Source organism: Myotis daubentonii, chromosome 1, assembly GCF_963259705.1.
Source record: "Myotis daubentonii chromosome 1, mMyoDau2.1, whole genome shotgun sequence".
Taxonomy (NCBI): domain Eukaryota; kingdom Metazoa; phylum Chordata; class Mammalia; order Chiroptera; family Vespertilionidae; genus Myotis; species Myotis daubentonii.
This window is the reverse complement of record NC_081840.1, coordinates 26,136,869-26,164,267: the sequence shown is the minus strand read 5'-3', so window position 1 is coordinate 26,164,267 and position 27,399 is coordinate 26,136,869. Positions and strand designations below refer to the sequence as shown.

General features: G+C 42.5%; 2 protein-coding genes and 1 non-coding gene across 4 annotated transcripts in view; 2 read left to right on the top strand and 1 right to left on the bottom strand.

Moving 5' to 3' along the window:
• Positions 1-207: 207 nt before the first annotated feature.
• ERH (ERH mRNA splicing and mitosis factor) lies at positions 208-13,983 on the bottom strand. The gene is made up of 4 exons (XM_059692225.1): positions 13,825-13,983; positions 10,644-10,731; positions 8,076-8,196; positions 208-696 (listed from the first exon to the last, which is right to left on the bottom strand). Exons 1-4 carry the CDS (start codon positions 13,966-13,968, stop codon positions 594-596), a joined length of 456 nt encoding a protein of 151 aa, XP_059548208.1. The 5' UTR covers positions 13,969-13,983; the 3' UTR covers positions 208-593.
• On the top strand, positions 8,374-8,478 carry LOC132224011 (U6 spliceosomal RNA). Its single transcript, XR_009450576.1, has one exon. It is a non-coding gene; the product is annotated as a U6 spliceosomal RNA (small nuclear RNA).
• Positions 13,984-14,292: 309 nt separating the features above from the next.
• The window catches only part of SLC39A9 (solute carrier family 39 member 9), a 43,008-nt gene continuing 29,901 nt past the window's right edge, over positions 14,293-27,399 (top strand). Inside the window, exons 1-2 of one of the 2 annotated variants that reach the window (XM_059692210.1) lie at positions 14,293-15,130; positions 24,252-24,360. In XM_059692210.1, coding sequence (XP_059548193.1) covers positions 15,035-15,130; positions 24,252-24,360 — 205 coding nt within the window. In that variant the 5' untranslated portion in view covers positions 14,293-15,034. The remainder of the gene's footprint in view (positions 15,131-24,251; positions 24,361-27,399) is intronic. The other variant, XM_059692200.1, reaches the window with a different exon arrangement.

Sequence of the window (27,399 nt, the reverse complement as noted above, 5' to 3'; positions counted from 1 at the left end):
CTGAGCCCGACCAGGGGCTGCACCTAGGGATTGGGCCTGCCCTCTGCCACCCGGGAGCAGGCCTAAGCCAGCAGGTCGTTATCTCCCGAGGGGTCCCAGACTTCGAGAGGGCACAGGCCGGGCTGAGGGACCCCCCGCCCCCCGAGTGCACAAATTTTTGTGCACCAGGCCTCTAGTAAATAAAATAAAAAGCAACCAGGGGAAAAATATAACTAAAGAACATTTATTTGTTTTTCACTAAGACTTTATCTTAGCACATAATTAAACTGTCACTACCCCCCACCCCAACTTGAAGAAGGGTTAGTACAGTGAATGTTATAAAGCAGATATGAAGGATTGGAATCAACATTAACTGACAAAGAAAAACTCCTTAGTTAAGTCATCGTAACAATGTTTAAGTAAAAAAAGAGAAAAACGGGGGGTGATGGGAGTTCAGATTGAACAAGATCCTCACATATCATCTAACACATTCAATCCTGGCTAGAGTGTAACAAAATGGAAACAGGATTACTATAATACAAAACTTCACTACAGACAGCTGTACACACCTGTGTTCCAAGCCCACCCCCAACCCCCAAATGCTTCCAGCACAACTATTTCCCGGCCTGTTGGGCTTGTCGACGAAGGAGCACGTAGATCTTCTCTTTAATCCAATCTTTGTTATAAGGCTGGTATGTCTGGGTATCAGCTCGGTAACTGAGGAACAGAAAAGTAATAAACAATAATTGTCATGTGTGTTTGTGGGTTTTTTTTTAAAACTTCAAATTATAACTACCCAATGATGGCACAGATACACACATGGTCATACATGAACTTAAGGAAAATGTGAAAGGGCGCTGGTGTGTCTCAGTGGATACAGCATCAGCCTGTGGACTGAAGGGTCCCAGGTTCGATTCCAGTCAAGGGCACACGCCTGGGTTACGGGCTCGATTCCCAGTAGGGGGCATGAGGGAGGCAGCCAATCAATGGTTCTCTCTCATTGATGTTTCTTTCTCTTTCCCTCTCCCTTCCTCTCTGAAATCAATAATATATTTTTTTAAAATGTAAAAGAGCTGATTACACGTTGAATTTTTAAGCTATGTGTACCATCTGGTAGAAACACTGCATGGCATCTAAGAGATGCAAAGGTGCAGTTTGCCTAAAAAAAAGGGGGGGGGCCCTAGGACAGCAATTTTCAACTGTATTCCCCAACAATTCTTAGAACATGCAATACCTGATTGGCCTCTTTTCCCTTATATCTTCTTATCTAATAAAGCGGGAATATGCAAATTGACTGTCACACCGTAACGGTCAAGATGGCTGCACCCACAGCGGAGGCAGGGATTCCGTAACACAAGATGGCTGAGCTCACAGTGGAGGCCAAGTTCTCATAACTAGCCTTAACGTGCAATCAGCAGGGACCTGAGGCTGTGCCCCGTGCCCAGTGGGGCTTGACGGGGGACCTCAAGACAGGCCCCCCATCCCAGTGCTGGGCTGGGGGACCTCAGGGTGTGCCTGGAGACCTGCGGATGCGCCCCTGCCCAGTGGGGCTTGACAGCAGACCTGAGGCTGCACCCCCAGCCCAATGGGGCTTTATGGGGGACCTGAGGCTGCGCTTCCTGCCCAGTGGGACTTGATGGGTCTGGAACTTTCCCAATGGGGGTGGGGCCAGCTAGGTCTGGGTCTCGCGCTATTTTGAGGCATGCACAGTTGGGTGGGGACTTGACTCTGGATCCTGCAGCAAGCCCCAGACTCTGACAGGAGGAAGGTTTTCATATACATTTTACTAATTTTCTTTCATCTCTGACACTTATAGAGAAAAGGCGAATAGCAATATTAAAATATTTCCTCTAATTCAGTGATCCTCAACCTTCTGGCCCTTTAAATACAGTTCCTCACCGAATCCGGTCAAGGGCATGTACCTTGGTTGCGGGCACATCCCCAGTGGGAGATGTGCAGGAGGAGGCTGATCGATGTTTCTCTCTCATACATGTTTCTAACTCTCTCTCTCTCTCTCTCTCTCCCTTCCTCTCTGTAAAAAATCAATAAAATATATTAAAAAAAAATAGTTCATGTTGTGACCCAGCCATAAAATTATTTTCATTGCTACTTCATAACTGTAATGTTGCTACTGTTATGAATCGTAATGTAAATATCTGATATGCAGGATGGTCTTAGGCAACCCCTGTGAAAGGGTCGTTCACAGCCAAAGGGGTCGCGAACCACAGGTTGAGAACCGCTGCTCTAATTAATTCCCTTTTAATGTGCATGAACTTCCTGCACCAGGCCACTAGTTGTCAAATAAAAAAAGAACAGCCAATACACCAATAGCCATCCCTTTTGAATGAATCAAAATTATACCTTGTTTTTGTCAGGTCAGCAAAAAAATAAATTCAATCCTTTTTACAACCCTCTGAGAGTAGAGTCCTCACTGGTACCACTGCGCTCCAGTTTTTGGCTAGAGAAACTCAAAAGGAATTGTCATAGTCTTCCCTTGAGTAGTTTATTAAAAATGAACAAGCTTTCTTCTACAAAATGCTTAACCAAATAAAAATAAACACTTGGCTTTTTATTAATGTCCGTATGTTACAAAAGTAAAACAATTTTATTTGAATATTCGTTTAAAAAATATTTATTTTTATTGATTTTAGAGAGGAAGGGGACAGCATCAATGATAAAATCATTGATCAGCTGCCTCCTGCAAGCCCCACACTGGAAATAGAGCCTGCAATCTGGGCATGTGCCCTGACCCTTCCTGTCCCCGTCCCTTCCTCTCTCTAAAAATGTGCCGTGACCTCCTGATTCATAGGTTGATGCTCAACCACTGAGTCCTGCTGGCCGTGCTGAATAAATCCCGCCCCCCTTCCTAATTAAGTACTAATTTAGTCTACTTCATGGTATGGCAGAATAGACTAAAATATTTATATTAACACTGGAAAAGAACTAAAAAAGGAATAGGAATTTTCAGAACTCTAATATCTGGGTGGAACAGCCTTATTTATTTAGACTACACCCTCACCCCAACAAGATCACTTTGGTAGTGAACATTTAGGAATTCATCAACTTGCACACTATTTTCAACTCAAGAAAAAGTAATAACACTTTCTTTATGGAAAGCTGTGTATTGATGGCTGCTAACTGGTGCTTGAAAATGAGACAATTAAGTGTTAAGTACATTTATAAAATCCCAAGTTGTTGGCACAGATGAATCATTTAGCCTAGTGTTATGCTCAGACTGCAGGTTTATAGAATAGAAGCTAGGGGCTGAGAGTTGAAATCAGCCAGTGTCTTCACTGCTTTCAGGTTGTCTTTCTGATAAGTACCTCCTCATTACAATAACTAAGAATAAAAATGTCCCTTTTGTCTTTAAACAAAAACAGCCTACATATTTAAAAAGCTGTTACTTTCATCCTATAAAAAGTCCTGTCATTGCCAAATAAACTTAATGAGTACACAGTAATTTACAAACCAAAATTGGGCTTGCCCTGGCTGTTGTGGCTCAGTTGGTTGGGTGTCCTCTTGTGAACTGAAAGGTTGAAAGTATGTATGATTATGATTCCCTGTCAGGGCACATGCCTGGGTTTCAGGCTCTATCCCCAGTAGGGGGTGGGCAGGAGACAGCCAATCTATGTTTTTCACGTTGATGTTTCTCTCCCCCTTCCTTCCTTTCTATAAAAATCAAAAAAATATTTAAAAAAACCAAAAGAACAACAAACCAAAATTGAACTCAATTCCTGGCCTAAGGAGTAAACAATAGCCCAAGACAGAATCCCAGAAAAAGGGGAGGGGCAGGATGTACTTAATTGTCATAATGACATACTTGCACTGTGTCTATCTGTTATTAATCCGCATCTGAGGATTTCTCCTCACTGAGTTTTAGAGAAAGTGGAATTGAGAAAGAGAAACAGTGATGTGAGAGAGACACACAATTTGGCTGCCTCTTGCATGCACCCCAACCAAGGGGATCAAACCAGCACTACCCAGGTACATGCCCTTGTCAGGAATTGAACCTGAGACCCTTCTGTCTGTGAGCTGATGCTACAACCACTGAACACATCTGCTAGGGCTGCAGTATATCTCTTAAAACCATGTTTACTTTGTGTAATTTTCACTGTCAAAAAACCCCAACACCTTTTTATTAGTTAACAGTACAATTTAACTCAACTGTGGCATTTCAAAATTATCATCCTATTTGTGGCAAATTTTAAATAATAAATCGATTTGTAATTTAAAAACCTGCCCTAGCCCTAGCTGGTTGAGCATTGGCCTGAGGACTGAAGGGTCCTGGGTTCGATTCTAGTGAAGGGCATATGCCCAGGTTGCGGGCTTGATCCCCAGTAAGGGGCATGTAGGAGGCAGCCGATCCATGAATCTCTCTCATCATTGATGTTTCTATCTCTCCCTCTCCCTTCCTCTCGGAAATCAATAAAAATATATTAAATAAATAAAAACCCTGCCCTAATTTTGTCACTCAATTTAAAAATGGAGTTCCTGCCCTAGCTGGTTTGGCTCAGTGGATGGAGCATCGGCCTGTGGACTGAAGGGTCCATGGTTTGATTCTGGCCAAGGGCATGTACCTCAGTTGCAGGTTCCTCTCTGGCCTGGGCCCTGGTCAGGGTGCGTGCAGGAGGCAAAACAATCTTTGTGTTTCTCTCACATAGATATTTCTATCTTTTCCTCTCTTTAAAAATCAATAGAAAAATATCCTCGGGTGAGGATTAAAAATGGAGTTCCTGTTATTTAGCCAATACTGTTGTGCTAAGCAAGCACTGGATCCTCACAGGTAGTCCTGTGAGGTAAATTTATCTAAATTTTCCAAATTAGCAAACTGAGGATTAGCAATATTAAACTAACTTGCCCCAGGTAACCAGCCAAAGACAGAGCCAGCATTCAAGCACAGCTATGGCTAATTCTGAAACTCCAGCTAGCTCTTAACCAAAACCTCACACGGTGACTAAAGCATGAACCTTAACTTTAAGTAATTCAGCATCCTACTCCCTGTTCTCACATTAAATTCTAGAAAGTAAATATATGGTATCGGTGATTCATATTCAGTAAATGAAATGCCAACATCTGGGCCTCTCAGTTCCTTGAACATTTCTCCTCCAATGATCCTGTCCCTTCCCTTTCTTTGACCAGATCCCTTTACAGTCAAACCTGGGTTCTCCAACTTAATTCATTCCGGAAGTCTGTTCAAAAAAGGATTTGTTTGAAAACAGAATCATTTCCCCCCATTAGAAATAATGTAAGACCTCCAAATGATTCCGTTTTAACCTTTCTTATATATAGTACATGTCTAATGTACTGCTTGTAATCTATAAACAAACGCTTTTCTTAAATTTATCGAACCCCACCCCTACTAGCCTTAAATGAATCACTTTTAGCACTCAATATAGGGTTGTCTTACAAGAAGTCAATATGCAGCATCTTCGCTTTTTCCTTCTAAATGCTATCACAGGTTGATTTATCGAATTAACAATTTCTCTACTTATTCAATTGTCTGTGATAGTTGTTTCAGAGCACTTTCACACCCTTAGCAACATCAGCACTCTTGATGGCCTCATGTTTTAAAATTGTGCTAATTGTCCATTTTGCCAGCAACAAAAGCAAAAAACAAAATAAAAAACATGAAAATATTCACAACACAATGCCCTGAGAGATGCTTTTTGTCATGCTGATGTATCAGCTTGAAAGGGTTGTCAACCCCAAAGGAGACATTTTTACATTTTTTCTGTCTTGTGAACAACTTTGTTGAGAACCAAATTGTTCCAGATGGTAGATGTTGAAGAGGTTTTACTTTACCTTATTACTATCAACATCAATAACCCAATTTCAAGCATCTCATTCAACAACCCTTTGACCCCACTGTGACCTATAATTAATTGATCCTATTTCTGTCTCCACCCCACCCCAAACCCCACTTACATTTATTTCATGGTCATTCAGTCCTCTGCACAATACTCACTTGCATATACCCTCAACTTTTAACAGTGTATTTACTAATTATCTACCTGTAACCATCAGGTTAAAAGTGACTAGGCTCTAGCCAGGTGCGCTCAGTTGGTTATAGAGCGTCATCCCGAAATGCCAAGGTTTTGGGTTTGATCCCCTGTCAAGGCACATACCAATCAATGAATGAATAAGTGGAACAACAAATTGATGTTTCCCTCTCTCTCCCTAAAGTCAATATAAATTTCTTTTAAAAAAAAGACTAGGGCCGAAACCGGTTTGGCTCAGTGGATAGAGCGTCGGCCTGCGGACTGAAGGGTCCCAGGTTCGATTCCAGTCAGGGGCATGTACCTGGGTTGTGGGCACATCCCCAGTGGGAGATGTGCAGGAGGCGGCTGATCGATGTTTCTCTCTCATCGATGTTTCTAACTCTCTATCTCTCTCTCCCTTCCTCTCTGTAAAAAATCAATAAAATATATTAAAAAAATAAAAAAAGACTAGGAAAAAACCCATTATCACAATGATTTATTTCATTTTAAATGTATTATCAGATATCTCATAAGTCACACATTTCCCTAACCCCTTCACCCTCCTGGATTATTTCCTACCTTCCATAAACCTTCACTACCTTCTCCCTCACCCTTGACTCTAAATGGTGTCCATGCTTCCTATTTTCCTGGGAAAACGAAAACAATTTTCTCCAACTTCTACATCTGCATGCACTCCCTACTTTACTGTTACTGAACTGTCCATGATTCTAACTAAAGTCATCAATTTCTCACTCTAGATCAGCGGTGGGCAAACTATGGCCCGTGGGCCGGATCCGGCCCATTTGAAATGAATAAAACTAAATAAAACTAAAAAGACCGTACCTTTTATGTAATGATGTTTACTTTGAATTTATATGAGTTCACACAAACACTCCATCCATGCTTTTGTTCCAGCCCTCGGTCCAGTTTAAGAACCCATTGTGGCCCTCGAGACAAAAAGTTTGCCCACCCCTGCTCTAGATCATGTCATCAGTTCTTGGTTTTCCTTGTTGGCTGCCTACAATTCCTCTTTTCTCGTTAGCATATCTGCAGCTTTGATGGCCTCTTATAGCTTTCCAAGCCTTTTATATTAGAATTAGGGCCTACATATTTTTCACCACAAAAAAACCAGTTACTTCTAGCGCAGTGTCTGGCATGAAAAAAATCTGAGAAAAGAAAATGTGGGTCTAAAAAATCTCATTCTAACATACCAAAATATACATGGTTAACACTGGGTAGGATTAAAATTAAATTCCAGCCAAAACCAGTTTGGCTCAGTGGATAGAGCGTTGGCCTGCGGACTGAAGGGTCCCGGGTTCAATTCTGGTCAAGGGCATGTGCCTGGGTTGCAGGCACATCCCCAGTGGGGGATGTGCAGGAGGCAGCTGATCGATGTTTCTAACTATCTCTCTCCCTTCCTCTCTGTAAAAAATCAATAAAATATATTTTTTAAAAAAATTAAATTTCATTTCAGTCTTGCATATATTTACATTTTTAAAATAGTGCTATGAAGACAAAATAACCTTAGTTTTAATCCAAAGCCTTTGTTGTTTTGTTTTTTTTGAAAATATATTTTATTGATTTTTTACAGAGAGAAAGAGAGAGGGACAGAGAGTCAGAAACATCGATGAGAGAGAAACATCAATCAGCTGCTTCCTGCACACCTCCTACTAGGGATGTGCCCACAACCAAGGTACATGCCCTTGACCTGAATCGAACCTGGGACCTTTAGTCCACAGGCCGACGCTCTATCCACTGAGCCAAACCGGTTAGGGCCAAAGCCTTTGTTTTAAGGACAAAGACCACAAGGGGGGAAAAAACTAAGAAAAAAGATTGTTTAGTTTAAGGAACAAAGAATCACAACTTTGAACTTCTTAGTTAGCATCCTCTCTGCATACTAACTGCATCAAATTAGCAAAGTTCTTACATTTTCCTGTCTTTATGTTGCCAACATAACTTATGAGCCATATGTAGAGGAAATATTAGTTACTACCTAGCAGTCAAAATGCAAAGATCAGTGTCAGGCACAGAGTGAGCTCCCAACACCATAAACCACCTTAAATAGATGAATAAACAACAGAAAAATACAACTTAAGATACATGGCGGTAAATACTTACACAAGACAGCTGAGGTCCGCCAGATCATCAATAAAATCAAACAACTGGCTGATATCATATGTGATAGAGGGGCTGTTGGGATTCATTCTCTTCAGATGTTCTTCATACATTTTACAAACGCCTAAAAGAATGGGGGAGGGAGGAAACCAAGATTTTACAATTGCTTAAACTTTAAATATGAATAGTGTTATATGATATTACAAGACTTATTTTCATAAACTTGGGCTGGGAAAATAAGTTGGCTACATTTGTTTTAACTGTTACCACTAGCTATTTCATTAAAAAAAAAAAATGTACAGCGCTCGCTTTGGCAGCACATATACTAAAATTGGAACAATACAAAGATTAGCATGTCCCCCTGCACAAGGATGACGCACAAATTTGTGAAATGTTCCATATTAAAAAAATTTATAATTCACCAAAATGTTGGTGTTTTGTGCCTTAATAATAAAATGATAACTACAAGCCATTGGATCTAAAAGGACTTTAAAGACTTATCATATGATGGTTCCAACAAGTGAGGACTAAATAATGGGTCTTATCAGGCTTTTCAATATAAACATTCCTAAAGCCACAGAGTAAAGAAAATCACCACTTAGGAATGATAGATGACAAACAGATGCTTTTCTATTTTGCTTTCAAAATCTGATACAATGCAAAAAAGACACCACAGACAACAAAAAACAACCCCCCCCCCCCAAAAAACAAACAAAATAGGCAACGAGGAAGAGATTATCTAACAGTATTTAACATCCTTGACTGTGGATTCAGACTTGACTCCATCTCCTGAACTCTGTCAAATGGAGATAACAGTGCCTTCATAGAGCTCTTGTGAACAGTATATGAAATAACGCATAAAAAGCAACTAGCACATATAATAAGCACATAAGTACTCAAATATAAGTAATAAAAATACAATAAAACAAGCAAAATCACCGACAGAAAGCCTACATTAACAAAAAAGGCACATTATTTTTTATTCAGTGACACACTCTTCTCCTGTTCCTACAAAATGCAAGCATAACCTTTTCGGTCCATTTCCGCTTCAAATACTTGCACTGACCCACAGCTACCATCATAATTAACAGTGAAAGACTAGATGCTTTCCCACTCAGATTAGGAAGAACATTACAATATCTATCTGTTCTTGCCACTTGTATTCAACATTGTACTGGAGTTGCTGGCCAGAGTTCATAAAAATTTAAACCTTTTGTGCTTTAAAGACACTATCAAGAAAGTGAAAAGGCTTGGGCAGCATGGCTCAGTGGTTGAGCGTTGACCTATGAACTAGGAGGTCATGGTTCAATTCCGGGTCTGGGCACATGCCGGGGTTGTGGGCTCGATCCCCAGTGTGGGGTGTGCATGATGCAACTGATTAATGATTCTCTCTCATCATTGATGTTTCTATCTCTCTCCCTTCCTCTCTAAAATCAATAAAAATAAAAAAAGTGAAGACAAGTCACAAACTGAAAAAGAAAATCTTTGCAGTACTTATATCTGATAAAGAACCTGTTATCCAAAATATGCAAAGGACTCCTAAGACTCAATAAGAAAACAACTCAATTAAAAAATTGGCAAAAGGCATGGTACCACCTACCTAGAATCTGTCTCTAATTATAAGTAGCCTTTTTTCATAGGTCTACCCATTGTTGACTCCCAACGAACATTTTAATTAGAATCCAGTTAGCAATAGGTAGCAACAAATCCAGAGGCATGCCTAGCAGCAGCTAAAAGAGTGACTATAAAATCTATATAGGAAAACAATGGACTATTTACTAGAAAGGGTACAGGGCATGTACAACTGGTTTCTATGATGTAACTAGAGGCCCAGTGCATGAAATTCGTGTACGGGTAGGGTCCCTAGCCGCTGCTAGCTGGGGCCTTCCTTCATTCCGCGCCGCCCCCTGGTGGTCAGCGCACATCATAGCAAGTGATTGAACTCCCCGTCAGTCAAACTCCAGCAGGGACACTTTGCATTTTAGGCTTATATATATGATTAAATATAAGAATGAAAATCCGTGACTGTAAGCTACATGCTCTCATCTAATGGCTTACCAAGTAAAGAAACACTAAGGGCTAATAGTTCTCTTCACAGTAGTACAGTGATGGCAAACCTTTTGAGCTCGGCATGTCAGCATTTTGAAAAACCCTAACTTAACTCTGGTGCCGTGTCACATATAGAAATTTTTTTATATTTGCAACGATAGTAAAACAAAAATTTATATTTTTGATATTTATTTTATATATTTAAATGCCATTTAACAAAAATCAACCAAAAAAATGAGTTCGCATGTCACCTTTGACACACGTGTCATAGGTTCACTATCACTGCAGTAGTATAAGCTTATCAAATACACAACAAATTGCACTGATTTGGTTCCATTTGCCTTTATTCTCTGAGGTAATTTTTATTTCTAACAACATCCCTAAATATCTATTTCTGCTGCTCAAATGAAGAATCCAAGAAATCTGGAGGACAAAACAAACCCAATTCCTAAATGAGACATATTCTAATAGTGACTATCAGGGGAAAATGATTTCTACCCCTTGATTAGTGTTTAAACTCACCTTCCATGCACTCATTCACTGATTCATAATCAGCATAAGTTCTTCCTTCTGGTCTCTTGGTAGGCTGTACCAGCAAAATGGTGTGAGACTGCAAGAGAAAAATGTGATTTCAATATAAGGTTCTAATTCATATTTGAGAAATTCAGAGTATGATATAAAGTCCTTCATGGCAAATCTATTTTCAATACTTACTGCTCAAAAGTAAGGGTTAAAAATTACTAAGAAATGACCAAATTTACAACTGTAGTCAAAATGATTATTATTGTTTTTAATATATCTTAATTGATTTCAGAGCGGAAGAGAGAGGGAGAGAGAGATACATCAATGATGAGAGAGAATCATTGATCGGCTGCCTCCTGCACGACCCCACTGGGGATCAAGCCCACAACCCAGGCACGTGCCCTTGACCAGAATTGAACCTGGGACCCTTCAGTCGGCAGGCTGACGCTCTATCCACTGAGCAAACCAGTCAGGGCGAAAATGATTATTTTTTAAGTGGTAGTGCTTTCCTGTTAACCAGTTTAAAATCATAATACTTTCCAAACCAGTTTTGGTCACTTTCTTCTTATTAGAGCTATTTTCGGAGCTTTTTGGTTTTAAAAAAAATCCCAACATATTTATCTTACAGTTTTTCCCTTCTTCTGGATAGATTCAGTCCGTGGCTTCCTTATGGTTCTCTCTCTCTCTCTCTCTCTCTCTCTAGAGAGAGAGAGAGAGAGAGAGAGAGAGAGAGAACCACCACTGCAGGGGCCACATCCAGGGGTGGGCAAACTTTTTGACTCGCGGGCCACAATGGGTTCTTAAACTGGACCGGAGGGCCGGAACAAAAGCATGGATGGAGTGTTTGTGTGAACTAATATAAATCAAAGTAAACATCATTACATAAGAGGGTACGGTCTTTTTTTTTAGTTTTATTCATTTCAAACGGGCTGTAGTTTGCTCATGGCTGTACTAACCTAACAAGCTCAGGGAAGGCCTGCATGGTAGTCTCCCAAACTCAAAGACCTGAAGTAACCATAAAGGACGGCCTGAAATTAAAACTTTAACTAAAAGCAGTAATGGTGGGTAGTCACGTCCTGGGCTGGTTATCTTCCCCGACAAAGGTCAATCTTTACCTAAACTGAGCCTATTGCTTTTTGAATCTACAATAACGTATCAATGGAGTGTCAAAGTAATTTCCCTTTTTCTGGACCCCTCAAAGCACAGGCACCGCTCTGCAGAGACCACAAACCCCTCATTGTTATTAACTGTTGACTGTTAACTATCCCGCACCCACCTCAGTAAAAGAATCCCATCCCAGAGGTCCACTCTTTGCTTTCTGCGCCTCCCTAATCTATCACCAATGGAGTTCATGTCACTCACTTACATCCACTCTTTTGATTGTAATGTATATAACAAGATAAAAAAACTGCCCTGCTCCAGAGCATAATCCCATTACGTTGAGATTCTGCTTCCCGGCAATTGTCAACAGTTTGGCTCAAGTAAACTCACAAAAATTCTTTACAGGTTTGACTTTTTTTTTACGTTAACATTACATGTAGGCAAATAGAAATACGTATTTATATAAATATATCTGCCACAACAGAAAAATAAGATTGTGAAACCTAATCAGAAAAAAAAAGTTATGCAGAATTACCTTTAATAAAATCCCTTTTCTCTGATTACCAAGCAGCTATGATTCACTCTAATGAATGTTAATCCGGCTGTGTTACTTTTTTTCAACTCTAACAGACATGAACCCTAGATTCTCAGTGATTCTACGGAGGAAGAAATACTACAATACATACAATTTGCTCATTAGCTTTGAAAGAAACTAAAAAACAAAGGTGTTTAAGGCTTTCGAAGCAGTGATCATTCATTTTAAATATGAATTCCAATTTTCAATTTTATAAGGGATCATCACTGATATTTATCCAACGAGAATAGGTCAATATTAACTGCTGCCACTTTTTCAGATTTTGACCTGAGCACTGTAACACAATACCCAACAGTGGCATAAAAGGTAGAGAAAGAAGGAAACTCAGAGATAAAATGACTCGCCCACGGTCACATAGCTAGTTATGACAAAACAGGAACTGGAAACCCAATTTTCGAATGAGTAGCCCTCCTTGGGAGGCTGTGTTGGGTCAAATACTGAAATATCTTAATTCATAAAAGTACAACCTGAAAAAGTGCCTTCTTAACAATAGCGGCATAGCCTGTTAACAGTAACGGCAGCAACCAGAAAAGGAAAGTTGAAGTAGCCCCTTAATCCCTGTGAGCATCTCCCTTTTGGGGATTAAAAAAAAGAAAGAAAAAAAAAAGCCCGCCCGCCCGCCCACTCCTCTCCTACCCGGCCTGATTCTAGGGAACCTGGACCCCCACGCCGAGCCTATCTTTTCAGCCTCCATTTCCAACAGAACGTAAATGCGGGCTTGAGGGCTGAGACTTTTTAAAGAGTCAAGCTTTTAAACAGGGGGCCAGTTCACTGTCCCTCAGACAGATAGATGGCCGGACTATAGTTTAAAAAAAAACTATGAACAAATTCCTATGCACACCGCACATATCTTATTTTGAAGTAAAAAAACAAAACGGGAACAAATACAATATTTGTATTTGCATGTGGCCCGCGGGCCGTAGTTTGAGGACCCCTGGCTGAGAGTAACGCCAGACCAGGCACCAAGGGTCCTGGGAAAGAGAAAGAGTTACATATATTTTTAAAAGGTAGAGCACAGAATAAAAAAAGCGGGGGTGGGGGAGAATCGTTGCGAAAGCATATTACTAAGCAAAGACGCCCCTTCCTGGCCCAAACCCTGGCTGCGATCAATTCAAACTGTTAGCTCTGGGAAGAGATTTCCGGACATTGCCTCGCCATTGTTCCTACCTACCGAAGGCTGAGGCGTCAGAAGGGAAAGAGCAGCATCCCTACGTGTGACCCTACCGAGTCAGAAACAAGCGCATCCCGGGCCCCGCACGCCCCGCCGGAGCCAGCAGGAGGGCGCGCAACCGCAGGGCGGACCCGGGCTCGGGCCTACGGCCAGGCCCAGCGTTTCCGCGGCGGGAAGGGAAAGGGAAAGGGTCGACCCACCAGGCGGAGGGCCGGGGAGCAGCACGCTCGCGCTAGACGGGCTAGGTCAAAGATGGACGGGGCTGGAGACACCCGGAGGCTGGGGGCTCGGGGAGCCGCTCAGACTTTTCTTACCATCGCGCCAAACTCTTTCGCTGCAGCCACCACCGACACACCGCCACACACGAGCTCAACCACAACGCCGCCAACAGCCAACCCCCGCGAGAGGAGCCGCCGGAAGTCGTCAGAGGCGCAGCGCGAAAGAGCCAATGGGACCATAGAGTCTCACATACTTCCGGCAACTAGAGCGGATTCCGGCCCTGTTTCAGCCATCTTGGATAAGGGCGACGAGCTACACAGGGGGTCTTCTGGAACGTGAAAAATAATTATTTTTACCTCAAAACGCTTGTCGTCCTTACTCTCGTTGTGAGACATACGGCTAACTTGACCCTAGATGTAAATAGTGACACAAGTCACTATTTAAAAGGCGGAGCACAGAATAAAAAGGGGGGGGCGGAAACAGCTGCTCAAAAATGGCGGCAGTGTAAGAATGCCGGGCCATAGGTCAGTTGTTACCCGGAAGAACCCATTTAAAGGAGGGGGCGATGAGGCAATCCGGAAGTGGATATAATGAAGAGGTGCCACTTGGCGGCCATGGCTGCGGTAGTATCTGTGGCTCCGGGTCAAAGCCCAGCGGAGAGGAGTGATATGGGGAGCACTGGCTATAGGGCGGAGGGAGCTTTTTATCGGATTCGCTGCTGAACTCCAGTCTCGTCGTTAGAGACATACAGGACTCCTTTCCTCATTCGAAACTCGAAGGAGAGTTTGCCGGGACTGGTGGGCTGGTTCCAGCTGGGCGGGGGGTGGGGATCACCGGTTCCAGCAGGGTGCCCCAAAGAGCTAGGGGTGCCGGGAGGACGAACAAGTTCGCTTGGGTTTTCCTCCTTTTCCTGCTGCCGCCTGCAACGTTGTCTGTGGAGAGAGTGGGCCCATTGTGCCCTTCTCATTCCGACCATTGAAGGAATCGCTTCTTGGCGTATTTTCCCCCCATTGACTTTTCCCATCTCTGTTAACGCACCGGAATCCAGGGACTGGAGTCTGAAAACTCAGGGGCTGGGGACCTAAGATTGCTGAAAGTTCTCTCTGATGCTACCATCAGCCCACAGGGGCTGTTTCCAGGTACGCTCGGGAGAAAGGCGCTCCGTGAACACCTCCGCCGGCAGGGAGGACGGAAGAACTGGAAAGTCCCTCTCGTTCGCTTGGAGTCACGACGCGCGTGTAAGAACCCGTGGAAGCCGCTGAAAATCTGTAGTCCGGTGGTGGTGGGCGCGTACAGGAGGGCAGAATGGATGATTTCATCTCCATCAGCCTGCTGTCTCTGGCTATGCTGGCGGGATGTTACGTGGCTGGCATCATTCCCTTGGCTGTTAATTTCTCGGAGGTAAGCAGTTCGCAGTTGTTCGACAGCTGGCCGGCTGGCCGCTGGGAAGTAGTGGGAGTGGTGAAGGAAAGCCGCTTCCTCAGTTAATCCCAGGGCTAAAGGTCTTATTAAGGAAGACCATCTTACTAAAAGGGGCACAACGTTTAACAATGGGAACAAGCCTTATAGTCAGCATCCGAGTGCTGGACCCGGGTGGGTGGATCCACTGCAGGTCCTGGAGCACTCCCAGCTCCCTGGAACCGCAGCCAGAAGTCCGGAGCTCTGTGCATTTTCCCTGGAGAGAGGCACCAGCTAACATTCTTTTGGTTTCTCAGAAGTTTCAAGGAATGAAGGTTCCGGATTGCTCTGAGGAAATGCAAATGGCGAATGTTGTTTGTTCATAGGAATTAATATCAATATAACTTCTTTTTTGGAGACTATCAAGCATAGTTTTGTGTTTGTTTTTTTTAAGAGAGGTGGTGTTTTGGATACCCGTGTTAGAATGGAGAAAGAAAATATTCTTTAAAAAACTTTAATTAGGTTGTTTTTAACTCACACTTCCTTTTAAAGAAGAGCATTGGGATGGATATTTGAAGTTGTGTTCAGATCTGTTTGCTTAGAAGTGAAATTTTTGTTAATATGTTTTTAAATTTTGGTTAATTGTCATTACCTGAACAAACGTTAACTAACTGGGGAAAGGAAGACTGATGAAAGCGTTGTTCAATGAAAATGGAGATGGGTTCTTCAGGTTGCCATAAAGAGTGCACAGCAAGGATTTAGGGAGAAAAACTGCTACATTGGGGGCAACAGGATTTCATAAGTAAAAGAGGCCGTTTTACTGCGGGTCCTGGAAGTGCTTTCCCAGGATAGGGAAAAGGAGAAGGGCCTGAAGTAGAAAGGAGAAGTTACAGCTGAGGTGTGAGGTAGGCCTTGAAGATAGCCTGTGGATGGGAAAGGAGGTGGGACTAGGCCTTGTGAGTTTGCGACATAGTTAAAGCCACAGCCAGGTGGAAGGGAGCCTTGAGTTGCTGCTGCTTCTTTTCGGTTTCCCTTTGGTATCTAATACCAACATTGAGCTGATTTTTTTTTAATGCATACATTACCTAACTTTGTTTTAAAAACTCAGTGAGATACAGATGAGGACTCAGATTATGTAACTTGGATAAATTAATGAAGTATGCTAGAATCAGAGCTGTTTCTTTTTTTCTTTTTTTTTCTTTTTTATTGAATTGGGTGACATTGGTTAATAAAATTATATAGGATTCAGGTATACAATTCTATAATACATCATCTGTATATTGTATTGTGTTTTTTAGATTCAATTGTTAATGAGCAGTTTTCTTTGGCTCTAAATGGAAATACTACATGTGTGTGTTGAGAGCCTACAACTTAACATTGCCTAGTATAAACCCAGCTTAGCAGGTGCTCTGATTGATGGTGAAGTTCAGATATTAACAATGGCTAAAGTGGGATTTTAGATCAGTTATCTGAGGATTGTTATTTACCTGAGCATGTCTTCTTTTTGTCACAGAGCTGGTAAGGGAGAACAAGCTATGTTTGCACCAGACCTCTAGGGCAATATTCCTCAAGCTATCTGGTAAATGACCAGCTTTTGTTTTTAATTTCCATTTCATTGAAGACCCAATATATTTGTAAAAATGAAATACTTAGAGTATAAAGGGGGGGGGGGGAACGTGTAAAATACAGGCCCAAATACAGTGCTATTAAATTGAAGAGACATACAAAGACTCCTTTAGTAATTATAATGATCGTATTGCTATAAAATTTTTGAAGGCTTTTTCTCAGTTTCGTACTTTTCTCATTGCAGACTAGTTTGGATTATGATGACACATTTTTTATGTGTTAAAACAGTATAAATCCATAGGTATGCAGATAACTTCAATAAAGAACTTAAGATGATTAATAATGGCCACTAATTTCAAAAGGAACTATCTGAGAGAGGTAGTATAGTTCAGAATCAGTGTCACTACTTGAACAAGTTATCCAACATCCAACTCTGCTCTGTTAAATGACCTAATAGGATTGTTTTGAGAATATAATCCTATCTAATAAAGAGGGAATATAAAACAAAAAAAAATAAAAAAAATAAAGAGGGAATATGCAAATTGATGCCCCGCCCTCAAAAATGATGGCACCCATAGCCAATAAGGAGGGAATATGCTAATTGACTGTCCCACCCTCAAAAATGGCGGCATCCACAGCCACAAGATGACTGCTCCCAGTCCACGCGGCCCCGCTGGCGCGCCTGCCTCTGGAGTCCCCAAGTCCCCTAAGTCCCCCAGCTGCCCAGGGCCAGCCCGAGACACAGGCAAGCCTCAGGTGGTGGCTGCCCAGCTGCCCAGGGCCGCCCTAGGCTCAGGTAACCAGGGCTGGCCAAGGCTTGCGCTGCCTGCAGTGGCTGCAGCAGAGGTGTGACGGGGCGTCACCTTCCCTGATCACCAGGTCACCTCCCGCCCCTGAGGGCTCCTGGACTGTGAGAGGGGGCAAGCCCGGCTGAGGGACCCCCCCCCTCCAGTGCATGAATTTTCATCCACTGGGCCTGTAGTGAAATAATAGGCCTTAACACTGTATTTAGAACATAAAGATTTTTTTAAATGTTGACATTATTCTCAGGACTGATTTTGAAAACTTTTTAAGTATATTTTTACTAGAGGCCTGGTGCATGACATTCATTCACTGGGGGTAGGAGGGGGAGTTCCTCAGCCTGGCCTGCAAAGGGAGTGGGCCTAAGCCGGCAGTCGGACATCCCCCGAGGGGTCCTTAGCGCTGCCTCAGACGCGGGAGAGGGAGCCATGAGCCTGGCTTCTGGCTGAGTGGCACTCCTCCTGTGGGAGTGCACTGACCACCAGGGGGGCGGCTCCTGCATTGAGCATCTGCCCCATGGTGGTCAGTATGTGTCAAAGCGACCGGTTCACTATTTGGTCTATTTGCATATTAGGGTTTTATTATATAGGATTGATTTCAGAGAGGAAGGGAGAGAGAGAGAGAAACATTGCCGGAAGCCGGTCCATCCTTGCTGCTTGACACAGTCACTGCAGGAAAGAAACACCTGCACAGCATATGTTTCAAGGGACCGGGCATATATAGCATACTGTTCTTAATATGTTTGCTCCCCTTAGTGCTGTGTGTTTTAACCAAGGTCACCTCTCCGAGAAAGGTTGTTTCCCCAGGTAGGGATTTTTCCCTGAAGTCAGGGAGGGGATGAAACTCCTTAACTAAGTGCCAGGCGGGTAGTTAATCACTTTAACTACAAACAATCATGCTTAAGCTACATAATCTTTACTCCCTGGAATGGAGATAAGAAACGCCCTAACCTTTGGAATAGAAATTAACAGGATTAAAATCAACTGGTATAAATACGGATGTAACAAGACAATAAAGAGCAGAACTTCTCTGGAGATCCAGACCAGAACTTGGCTGGAGATCCTGGCTAGAGATCCTGGCTAGGCTGTTGATCAACTGAATGCTGTCTCCGTGTCATTCCTTCTTCGCCAACTCCATCCACACCTTTGGGGACCCCTGGACCTGCTGGGATTGGACCCCAGCAAAACATCAATGATGAGAATCATTGATCAGCTGCCTCCTGCACACCCCACACCCAGGGCATGCAGGATCCAACCCCCAACCTAGGCATGTGCCCTAACCGGCGATGCCATGACCTCCTGCTTCATAAGTCGCGCTCAACCACTGAGCTATGCTGGCTGGGCAATCAGTTTTTGGGTTTTTTTTAAATATATATATTTTTTTATTTCAGAGAGGAAGGGAGAGGGAGAGAGAGAAGAACATCAATGATGGGAGAGAATCATGGATTGGCTGCCTCCTGCACGCCCCTTACTGGGGATCGAGCCCGCAACCCAGGCATGTGCCCTTGACTGGATCTGAACCCAGGACCCTTTAGTCCGCAGGCTGATGCTCTATACACTGAGCTAAACCGGCTAGGGCTGGGCAATCAGTTTTTTAAAAATGCATTCTGCCCTCACCCCTGTCTCCAAATGCAAATGATACTGTAGTCTCATAAACTGAGTACTATCGTTAATTTTAAAGCTTTTATTACTAATTTGATAGATAAAAACACATTTTTGTTATTTTAATTTTCTCAGTTCAGTTAAACATCTTATATAGTAATAACAATGTTTATTGCCAATGTTTTCCCAGGTTCTTTCCCAATGGGCTTTTGTTTGTTTTTGTTTTTGTAGTCACACTGAACAGTCTTATAGGATTTCCACTTTTGTTTAGTTCTTTTATATTTAGAAAGGACTCTTATACAAAAATAAAAGGAATTAGTCTTGTTTTCCAAGATTGGAGGTAGTGGAATTAATAAAGTATTGTTTGTTATTACCTCTGTGTCAAATGCATTAGGACATGGAAAGCCTATTTGATGCTGGCAAAATGGCAAATACAGCATTGTGTACTTGAACTTTTAGCCAAGTATCTGGGTTTTACTTTGTTGTTCTTGTGGCTTAGAAGCTTTCCTCTGCATGCTGCTGAGGCTGTTAAAGATAAGCAACAATGGCAGCCACTTTGTGCTGTGTGCTACTATTCCTACATGATAATAATAGTAATAGTAGTCATCATCTCTGCTCCTGTGTTTTTTTTTTTTTAATCCTCTCCCAAAGATATTTTTTTTCCCATTGATTTTTAGAGAGAGTGGAAGGGAGGGAACAGGGAGAGAGAGACATCTAACTGAGAGAGACACATCAATTGGTTGCCTCCCACACATGCCCAACCAGGGCTAGGGATTGAACCTGCAACTGAGGCATGTGCCCTTGCCTCAGAATTGAATGTGAGACCCTTTGGTCATCAAGCCGATGCTCTAACCACTGACCAATTGGCCAGGGCTCAGCTCCTTTTTTTTTTTTTTTTTAAATTTAATCTTTATTGTTCAGATTATTACATTTGTTCCTCTTTTTTCCCCCCATAACTCCCCTCCTCCCAGTTCCCACCCCACCCTCTGCCCTCAATCCCCACCCACTGTCCTCATCCATAGGTGCACGATTTTTGTCCAGTCTCTTCCCGCATCTCCCACACCCCTTTGCCCCCCAAGAATAGTCAGTCCATTCCCTTTCTATGTCCCTGATTCTATTATAAGCAACAGTTCATTCTGTTCATCAGATTATTTATTCACTTTTTTTAAATTTATTTTTATTTTTTTTAAAATATATTTTATTGATTTTTTACAGAGAGGAAGGGAGAGAGATAGAGAGTTAGAAACATCGATGAGAGAGAATCATCAATCAGCTGCCTCCTGCACATCTCCTACTGGGGACATGCCCGCAACCCAGGTACATGCCCTTGACCGGAATCGAACCTGGGACCTCTCAGTCCGCAGGCTGACGCGCTATCCACTGAGCCAAACTGGTTTCGTCTATTCACTTTTTTTAAATTAAATCTTTATTGTTCAGATTATTACATTTGTTCCTCTTTTTCCCCCCCATAACTCCCCTCCTCCCAGTTCCCGCCCCACCCTCCACCCTCACTCCCCACCCACTGTCCTCATCCATAGGTGCACAATTTTTGTCCAGTCTCTTCCCGCATCTCCCACACCCCTTTCCCCCACGAGAATAGTCAGTCCATTCCCTATCTATGTCCCTGATTCTATTATGATCACCAGATTATTTATTCACTTGATTCTTAGATTCACTAGTTGATAGATGCATGTTTGTTGTTCATAATTTGTATCTTTACCTTTTTCTTCTTCTTCCTCTTCTTAAAGGATACCTTTCAGCATTTCATATAATACTGGTTTGGTGGTGATGAACTCCTTTAGCTTTTCCTTATCTGTGAAGCTCTTTATCTGACCTTCAGTTCTGAATGATAGCTTTGCTGGATAAAGTAATCTTGGTTGTAGGTTCTTGGTATTCATCACTTTGAATATTTCTTGCCATTCCCTCCTGGCCTGCAAAGTTTCTGTGGAGAAATCAGCTGACAGTCGTATGGGTATTCCCTTGTAGGTAACTGGGTTTCTTTCTCTTGCTGCTTTTAAGATTCTCTCTTTGTCTTTTGCTCTTGGCATTTTAATTATGATGTGTCTTGGTGTGGTCCTCTTTGGATTCCTTTTGTTTGGGGTTCTCTGTGCTTCCTGGACCTGTAAGTCTATTTCTTTCACCAGGTGGGGGAAGTTTTCTGTCATTATTTCTTCAAATAGGTTTTCAATATCTTGCTCTCTCTCATCTTCTGGCACCCCTATAATTCTGATGTTGGTACACTTGAAGCTGTCCCAGAGGCTCCTTACACTATTTTCGTATTCTTTTTTCATTTTGCTTTTCCAGTTGGGTGTTTTTTGCTTCTTCGCATTTCGAATCTTTGACTTGATTCTTGCGCTCCTCTGGTCTGCTGTTGGGTGTCTGTATAATCTTTATTTCAGTCAGTGTATGCTTAATTTCTAGTTGGTTCTTTATCACAACATTGAGGGTCTCATTAGATTTCTTGAGGATCTCACTACAATTATTGGCGGCTTCTAGACAGTTCTTGAGAGACCTTAAAAGTGTGGTTCTGAACTCAATATCCTCCATTGACAGTTTTGTCTCTGCATTTTTTATGCTTTCTTGGTGCACCCCCTTGTGGTCTTTGTGCGCAGTCTTGTTGTAGTTAAGCCTTGATTGTTGTCGGCAATACCGGGGGTGATTTGACCTCCAGGCTAACTGGCTATGAGAGTCTGCTGTGTCTGCAGTGGGAAAACTTCTGTCCTTTAGGGAGGTGCTAATCTAGCCTTTGCCTGAGGCTATCGGGCAAATGGTTCTGCGTAGGGCTTGGGCGGGGCGGGTCCCCGGGGATCTACAGGGCAGGCGGAGGGAGCAGTTATGGCTGCTCTCAGTTCCGTCCCAAGGGGCTCTGCCTCACAGAGTCCCAGCAACCACTGCAAACCTCGGAGAGAGAGCTGCCTTCGAGTTCCGACCGAAGCCAGACAGTCCTGCTTCTCTTCTCCCGTTTGAGTCTGGGTCCCTAGAGACTCGCCCGGATCTGGAGCTCAGAGTCTGAAACTCCCTCCCGATTGAAAACAACAACTACGCCCTCCGCCGCCAGCCCGCTCTGCTTGCACTCCGCACCTTAGTATTTCACTTCAGCACTGCTCCTCCTCTGAGTCTGGGTATGATATTCTCTTTCCTCCTAGTTGTAGAGTTTCCATTCAGCCAGCCTTCCTGTGGTTCTGGATGATGTCCGTTCCGTCTTTTAGTTTTTTTTTGCAGTGGTTGTTTTTCGAGGCAGCAATCTCCAGCGTTAACCTATGCCGCCATCTTTTCTCAGCTCCTTCTTATAGAGGACACTGAACTTGCTCAGGGTCACACAGCTACTACTCAGAGACAGGGAACTTTTTGGCATCTTGTCTCAGATGTAAGGACTTGAAAAACAGAGTTCGTTTTTGAGCTTCCTTTATTTCCTTCATTAGCTGATAGTGTAGTAGTTAAGTTGACATTAGGAAGTATCTCCTTAAAGCAGGTTTGTTAGGTTTGTTTGTAAGAATATGGAGAAAGCTTTTAAAAAAAAAAATGTTTTATTGATTTTTTACAGAGAGAAAGGGAGAGGGATAGAGAGTTAGAAACATTGATTAGCTGCTTCCTGCACACTCCCTACTGGGGATGTGCCCACAACTAAGGTACATGCCCTTGACCGGAATCGAACCTGTAACCCTTGAGTCCGCAGGCCGACGCTCTATCCACTGAGCCAAACTGGTTAGGGCTGGAGAAAGCTTTTGTTGCTTGAACAAGAGTTTAGTCTCTACCCTAAATGTTTCATCTCTTCAGTGCATAGAGCTTTGAAGGGATTAGTTTTATAACAACGGATGCATCTTTAATTTTTTAGGAAACTACAGTTGATGAGTTCAGTACTGAAATGAGCATGGTACAAGGGGGGTTGAAATAAACTATTTTCAATATTAAGAGCTTTAAAAATTATTGATTTATATTTAGTGTGACCAAACAATTTGTTGACTGTTTCAGTGAACAAGGAAAGAAAAACTACTTAACTGTCTTGGTGTCTGCCAAGAAAATTAAACTGACTTCAAAGCTTTGAGCTGATAGTTAATTGCAATGAGTACAAGCTGTTGTTTTAAATAATACGTCTGGTCAGTCCTTTGGCTCAGTCAGGCTACAGCTGTGAAATTGTAAAATAAGATGCATAAAACCAATGCATTGCAGTGTTCATGCCTCTCTTGAGCAAATATTTCATTTCTCTGACAGAAACTCACTTTGGGAACTCACTTTTCATTTTGAACTGCACTTGGAATATGTAGTTCTTCCTTCAAATACACCTTTTTGGTGATTTACCATAAGCAAAAGAGAGACCCTGTCAGCATTTTAATTCTAGCATACAGTTTTGAGATTGAATCCCAAGCTGTGAAATTATGTGAACAAATATTCTATATAAATAACATGGAGCCATATATGTAGTGCTTAAAATAAGTCAGATTGCAACTAAAATGATGTAGGTAGTTAAGAAATTAAGAAAAAATAAAAACTGAAATGACAACCCATGGCAATGATGTTTTTTAAAAAATATATATTTTTATTTATCTCAAAGAGGAAAGGAGAGAGAGAGAGAGAGAGAGAGAGAGAGAGAGAGAGAGAGAGAGAGAAACATCAATGATAAGAGAGAATCACTGATAAGCTGCCTCCTGCACGCCCCCCACTGGGGATTGAGCTGTGGGGATGTGCCCTGACCGGAATCAAACTGACCTCCTGGTTCATAAGTCCATGCTCAGTCATTGAGCCACATTACCCAGGCATAACTCCTTAGGGTGAATTTCTAGAAGTGAAATTGCTGGACCAAAGAATTCACATTTTTGAGACTCTAAATCTAAATTGCCAAATTCTGGTTAAGATAGGTAGTGGCAATTCACATTATAGCCAGTGTTAGACAAGTATGATCATTTCTCCCTATCATGGATAGTAGAAAAATTTTCCTACATCATTGCAAATCTGGTAAATTTAAAAATGGCATCTCTATGTTTTAACTGGCATTAATTATTCATGAAGCTGACCCTATTTTATTTTCACTAGCCATTGTAGATTTTGGTTTCACAAATGAGCAGAGCTCACAATCTTGATTAGATACTTCAGAAATTTTTTTCCATTCATTCATCAATCTTTTCAACAGTTTTCTTTTTTTTTTTTATTATTTCCAGGAGCGACTAAAGCTGGTGACTGTTTTGGGTGCCGGCCTTCTCTGTGGAACTGCACTGGCAGTCATCGTGCCTGAAGGAGTACATGCACTTTATGAAGATATTCTTGAGGGTGAGAGAGAGAAAGGCCTTCTTTGAAATATGTTATTGACATGGAGGGTTGAAAGGAGCTTAATGGTATTTCTTCTGAACTCAGTTGACATTTGCCATAGAAGTCTACCCTAAAAAGAGTTCTTAAAATAGATGGTTTGACATTTTTTACATTGAACACATCCTTAGCAGTATGTGATTTGAATGCCCCAATTCATGAGTACCACTTAAGATTTATTTTCAATAATGCATGAATTTCAGCCTTTCAAAGTCTGACTGACCTTTTTTAATGCCCACTTAAAAACTTCCCAAATCCTACATGATGGGTAGTTTTAGTATTCTTTAATTGAAAAACTATGTAGATATACTAGTACACTTTGGATTTAAGGACTTTTTATAGTAAACTTTGTAGATCAAGCATGTCAAACTCAAAGGCTAACATGGGCCAGATAAACAAGGTTTAAGTTTATGTGGGCTGCAAAAAACAAAAACTTCAATTTTCATAGAAACGTAGGTTTATTTCAATAGAGACATGCTGAACACAAAGGGCTGAAATAAATGAGTAATCGTTAACATAAAATAATAGAACATTTTAACAAAAATTAATATTTTTTCTTGAACATTAACTTACCAGACACTGAATAAACTGCACAGATTAATAAGCGTGATGCAAATAAATCAATTTGCATTATGTGGCAATCAGCTGCTAAAATATTCGCTGCTAATATTAGTAGAGAGGAATGGTGCGCCTGTGCATAAGGCGCATAAGGGAAATGAATGCAACATGATTATAGTAATCAGTCATTAGTGAACATTGTAGTTCATTATTAATAATTATGTAGAACAGGATATTGTAAAAATTAAGTTACAAAATGTTTATTAAAATGTTTCTTACATACCGTTATATTGGCTAGGCCACAAAAATATTCATTGTGGGCTCCATGTAGCCCGTGGGCTGCGAGTTTGACATGCTTGTTTTAGATAATTGGTGAGGACCCCTGCAGTAAAGAATAAAAAACAACTAAATATCTAAAGAAGACTCTCCTGACACTAATAACAATCAGAGAACAGTATACCTGTGTGAGAACAAATGCTGGACAGTCCTCTTGGTTCACTCACCTGCTAAATAATTTGGTCCTTCACACCAGCTTGAAAACATAACTTGATTCAAATTTGTGATTCAGCAAAGTCAGACTGCTACTTGTCATGAAACATCACAGATACACCTGTAAGGATTAGGAACCACTGCTGTTAAATTGGTGAGCTGAATCTTTTAATGCCAAGAGTCGACTGGACTTTTAAGAATAGTATAAAGAGGTATGCACCTTCCAAATTTTTTACTAGATACATTATAACAAATAGTTATTCACATCTCTTATAACTGGGGCATGCATATGGGCAAAATGGTAAAGAGTAAGGATTATAGGGCTCTTATTGTAAAATAAAACAGGCTGAGGATTTGTCAGCTTTGGGGGGAGAAAAATAATAAGGAACCTTAGAGCAGTGGTCCTACTCTTTTTTGATCACACATCCTATTGGGGAAAAAGATATATGTGTACTATTCTATTAATATATTGTGTTCATTATAAAACTCATACCTAAAATTATAGAAAAGTTTAAACTAAGATTTAAAGTAAATATGTGTCAAAGTTTTCTTTCATATCCCAGTGGATCAGCTTGAATTTTTCTAAGTATAATTATTCCACTGTAGTGATCAATATCCTGGTATACTAGGAAACATTCAGACCATGACTAAATAGACAATTAAAATCTTTTTCTTGGCTTTGTAGCTAAGAAAGAATTATGGGTTGTTTTCTAAACTTGTCTGATAATAAAATTTCCTTGGGGGTGGTGGTGTGTATTTTAAAAATATAGTTTCTTGGCCTCCCCAAAGAAAAGGCCTGGGTATATCTATTTTTAACAAATTGCCAAATAATTCTTATTAGACAAGTTTGGGAAACACTGGGGTAAAGGAAAGAAGTGTTTAAGGTATATGTTGTTGTTTTTTAATAATAGTTTTATTGAGATACTAGAGGCCCAGTGCACAAAAATTTGTGCACTGGGGGGGGGGAGGGGGGCCGTCCCTCAGCCTGGCCTGTGCCCTCTGGCAGTCTGGGACCCCTCTGGAGATAACGACCTGCTGGCTTAGGCCTGCTCCTGGGTGGCAGAGGGCAGCCCAATCCCTAGGTGCAGCCCCTGGTCAGGCTCAGAGCAAGGGCCAATTGGGGAGTTGGGGCACCGCCCCCTGTCATGCACAGAGCAGGGCAGATTGGGAGGTTGCGATGCCATCCTCAGTCACACTCAGGGTAGGGCCAATTGGGGAGTTGGGGCACCGCCCCCTGTCACACTCAAGGCAGGGTCGATGGGGAGGTTGCGGCGCCACCCCCTGTCACGCACAGAGCAGGGCCCATTAGGGGGGTTGGGGCTCCATACCCTGTCATGCACAGAGCAGGGCCAATCAGGGGGTTGGGGTGCTGCCCCCTGTCACGCACAGAGCAGAGTCAGTCGGGGTTGGAGAGCTCCCCCCTGTCATGCACAGAGCAGGGCTGATCAGGGGGTTGAGGAGCTCCCCCCTGTCACTCACAGAGTAGGGCCAATAGGGGAGTTGGGGCACCGCCCCCTGTCACACTCAGGGCAGGGCGGATCAGGGGGTTGGGGCGCCGCCCTCTATCACCCACAGAGCAGGGCTGATCAGGGGGTTGGGGCGCCGCCACTGTCACACTCAGGGCAGGGCCGATGGGGAGGTTATGGCTCTACCCCGTCACACACAGAGCAGGGCCCGTGGGGGGGGGGGGTGTTGGGGCGCCGCACCCTGTCCCACACAGAGCCGCAGGGCGATCAGGGGGTTGAGGCGCCACACCCTGTCACACACAGAGCCGCAGGGCTATCAGGGGGTTGGGGAGCTCCCCACTATCAGGCACAGAGCAGGGCTGATCAGGGGGTTGGGGCGCCTTCCCCTGTCAGGAACAGAGCAGGGCCAATAGGGAGATTGTGGCCCCGCCCCCTGTCACACACAGAGCCACAGGGCGATCAGGGTGTTTGCGCGCTGCCCCCTGTCACG

Bases quoted from the DNA above. Each gene is read 5' to 3' on its own strand.
- ERH (XM_059692225.1), bottom strand. From the start codon at position 13,968: ATGGTCCCATTGGCTCTTTCGCGCTGCGCCTCTGACGACTTCCGGCGG. The intron at 10,732-13,824 runs GTAAGAAAAGTC...TTTCTCTTGCAG, and splicing joins CGAAAGAGTTTGGCGCGATG to TCTCACACCATTTTGCTGGT. The intron at 8,197-10,643 runs GTGAGTTTAAAC...CCATTCTTTTAG, and splicing joins AGTGAATGAGTGCATGGAAG to GCGTTTGTAAAATGTATGAA.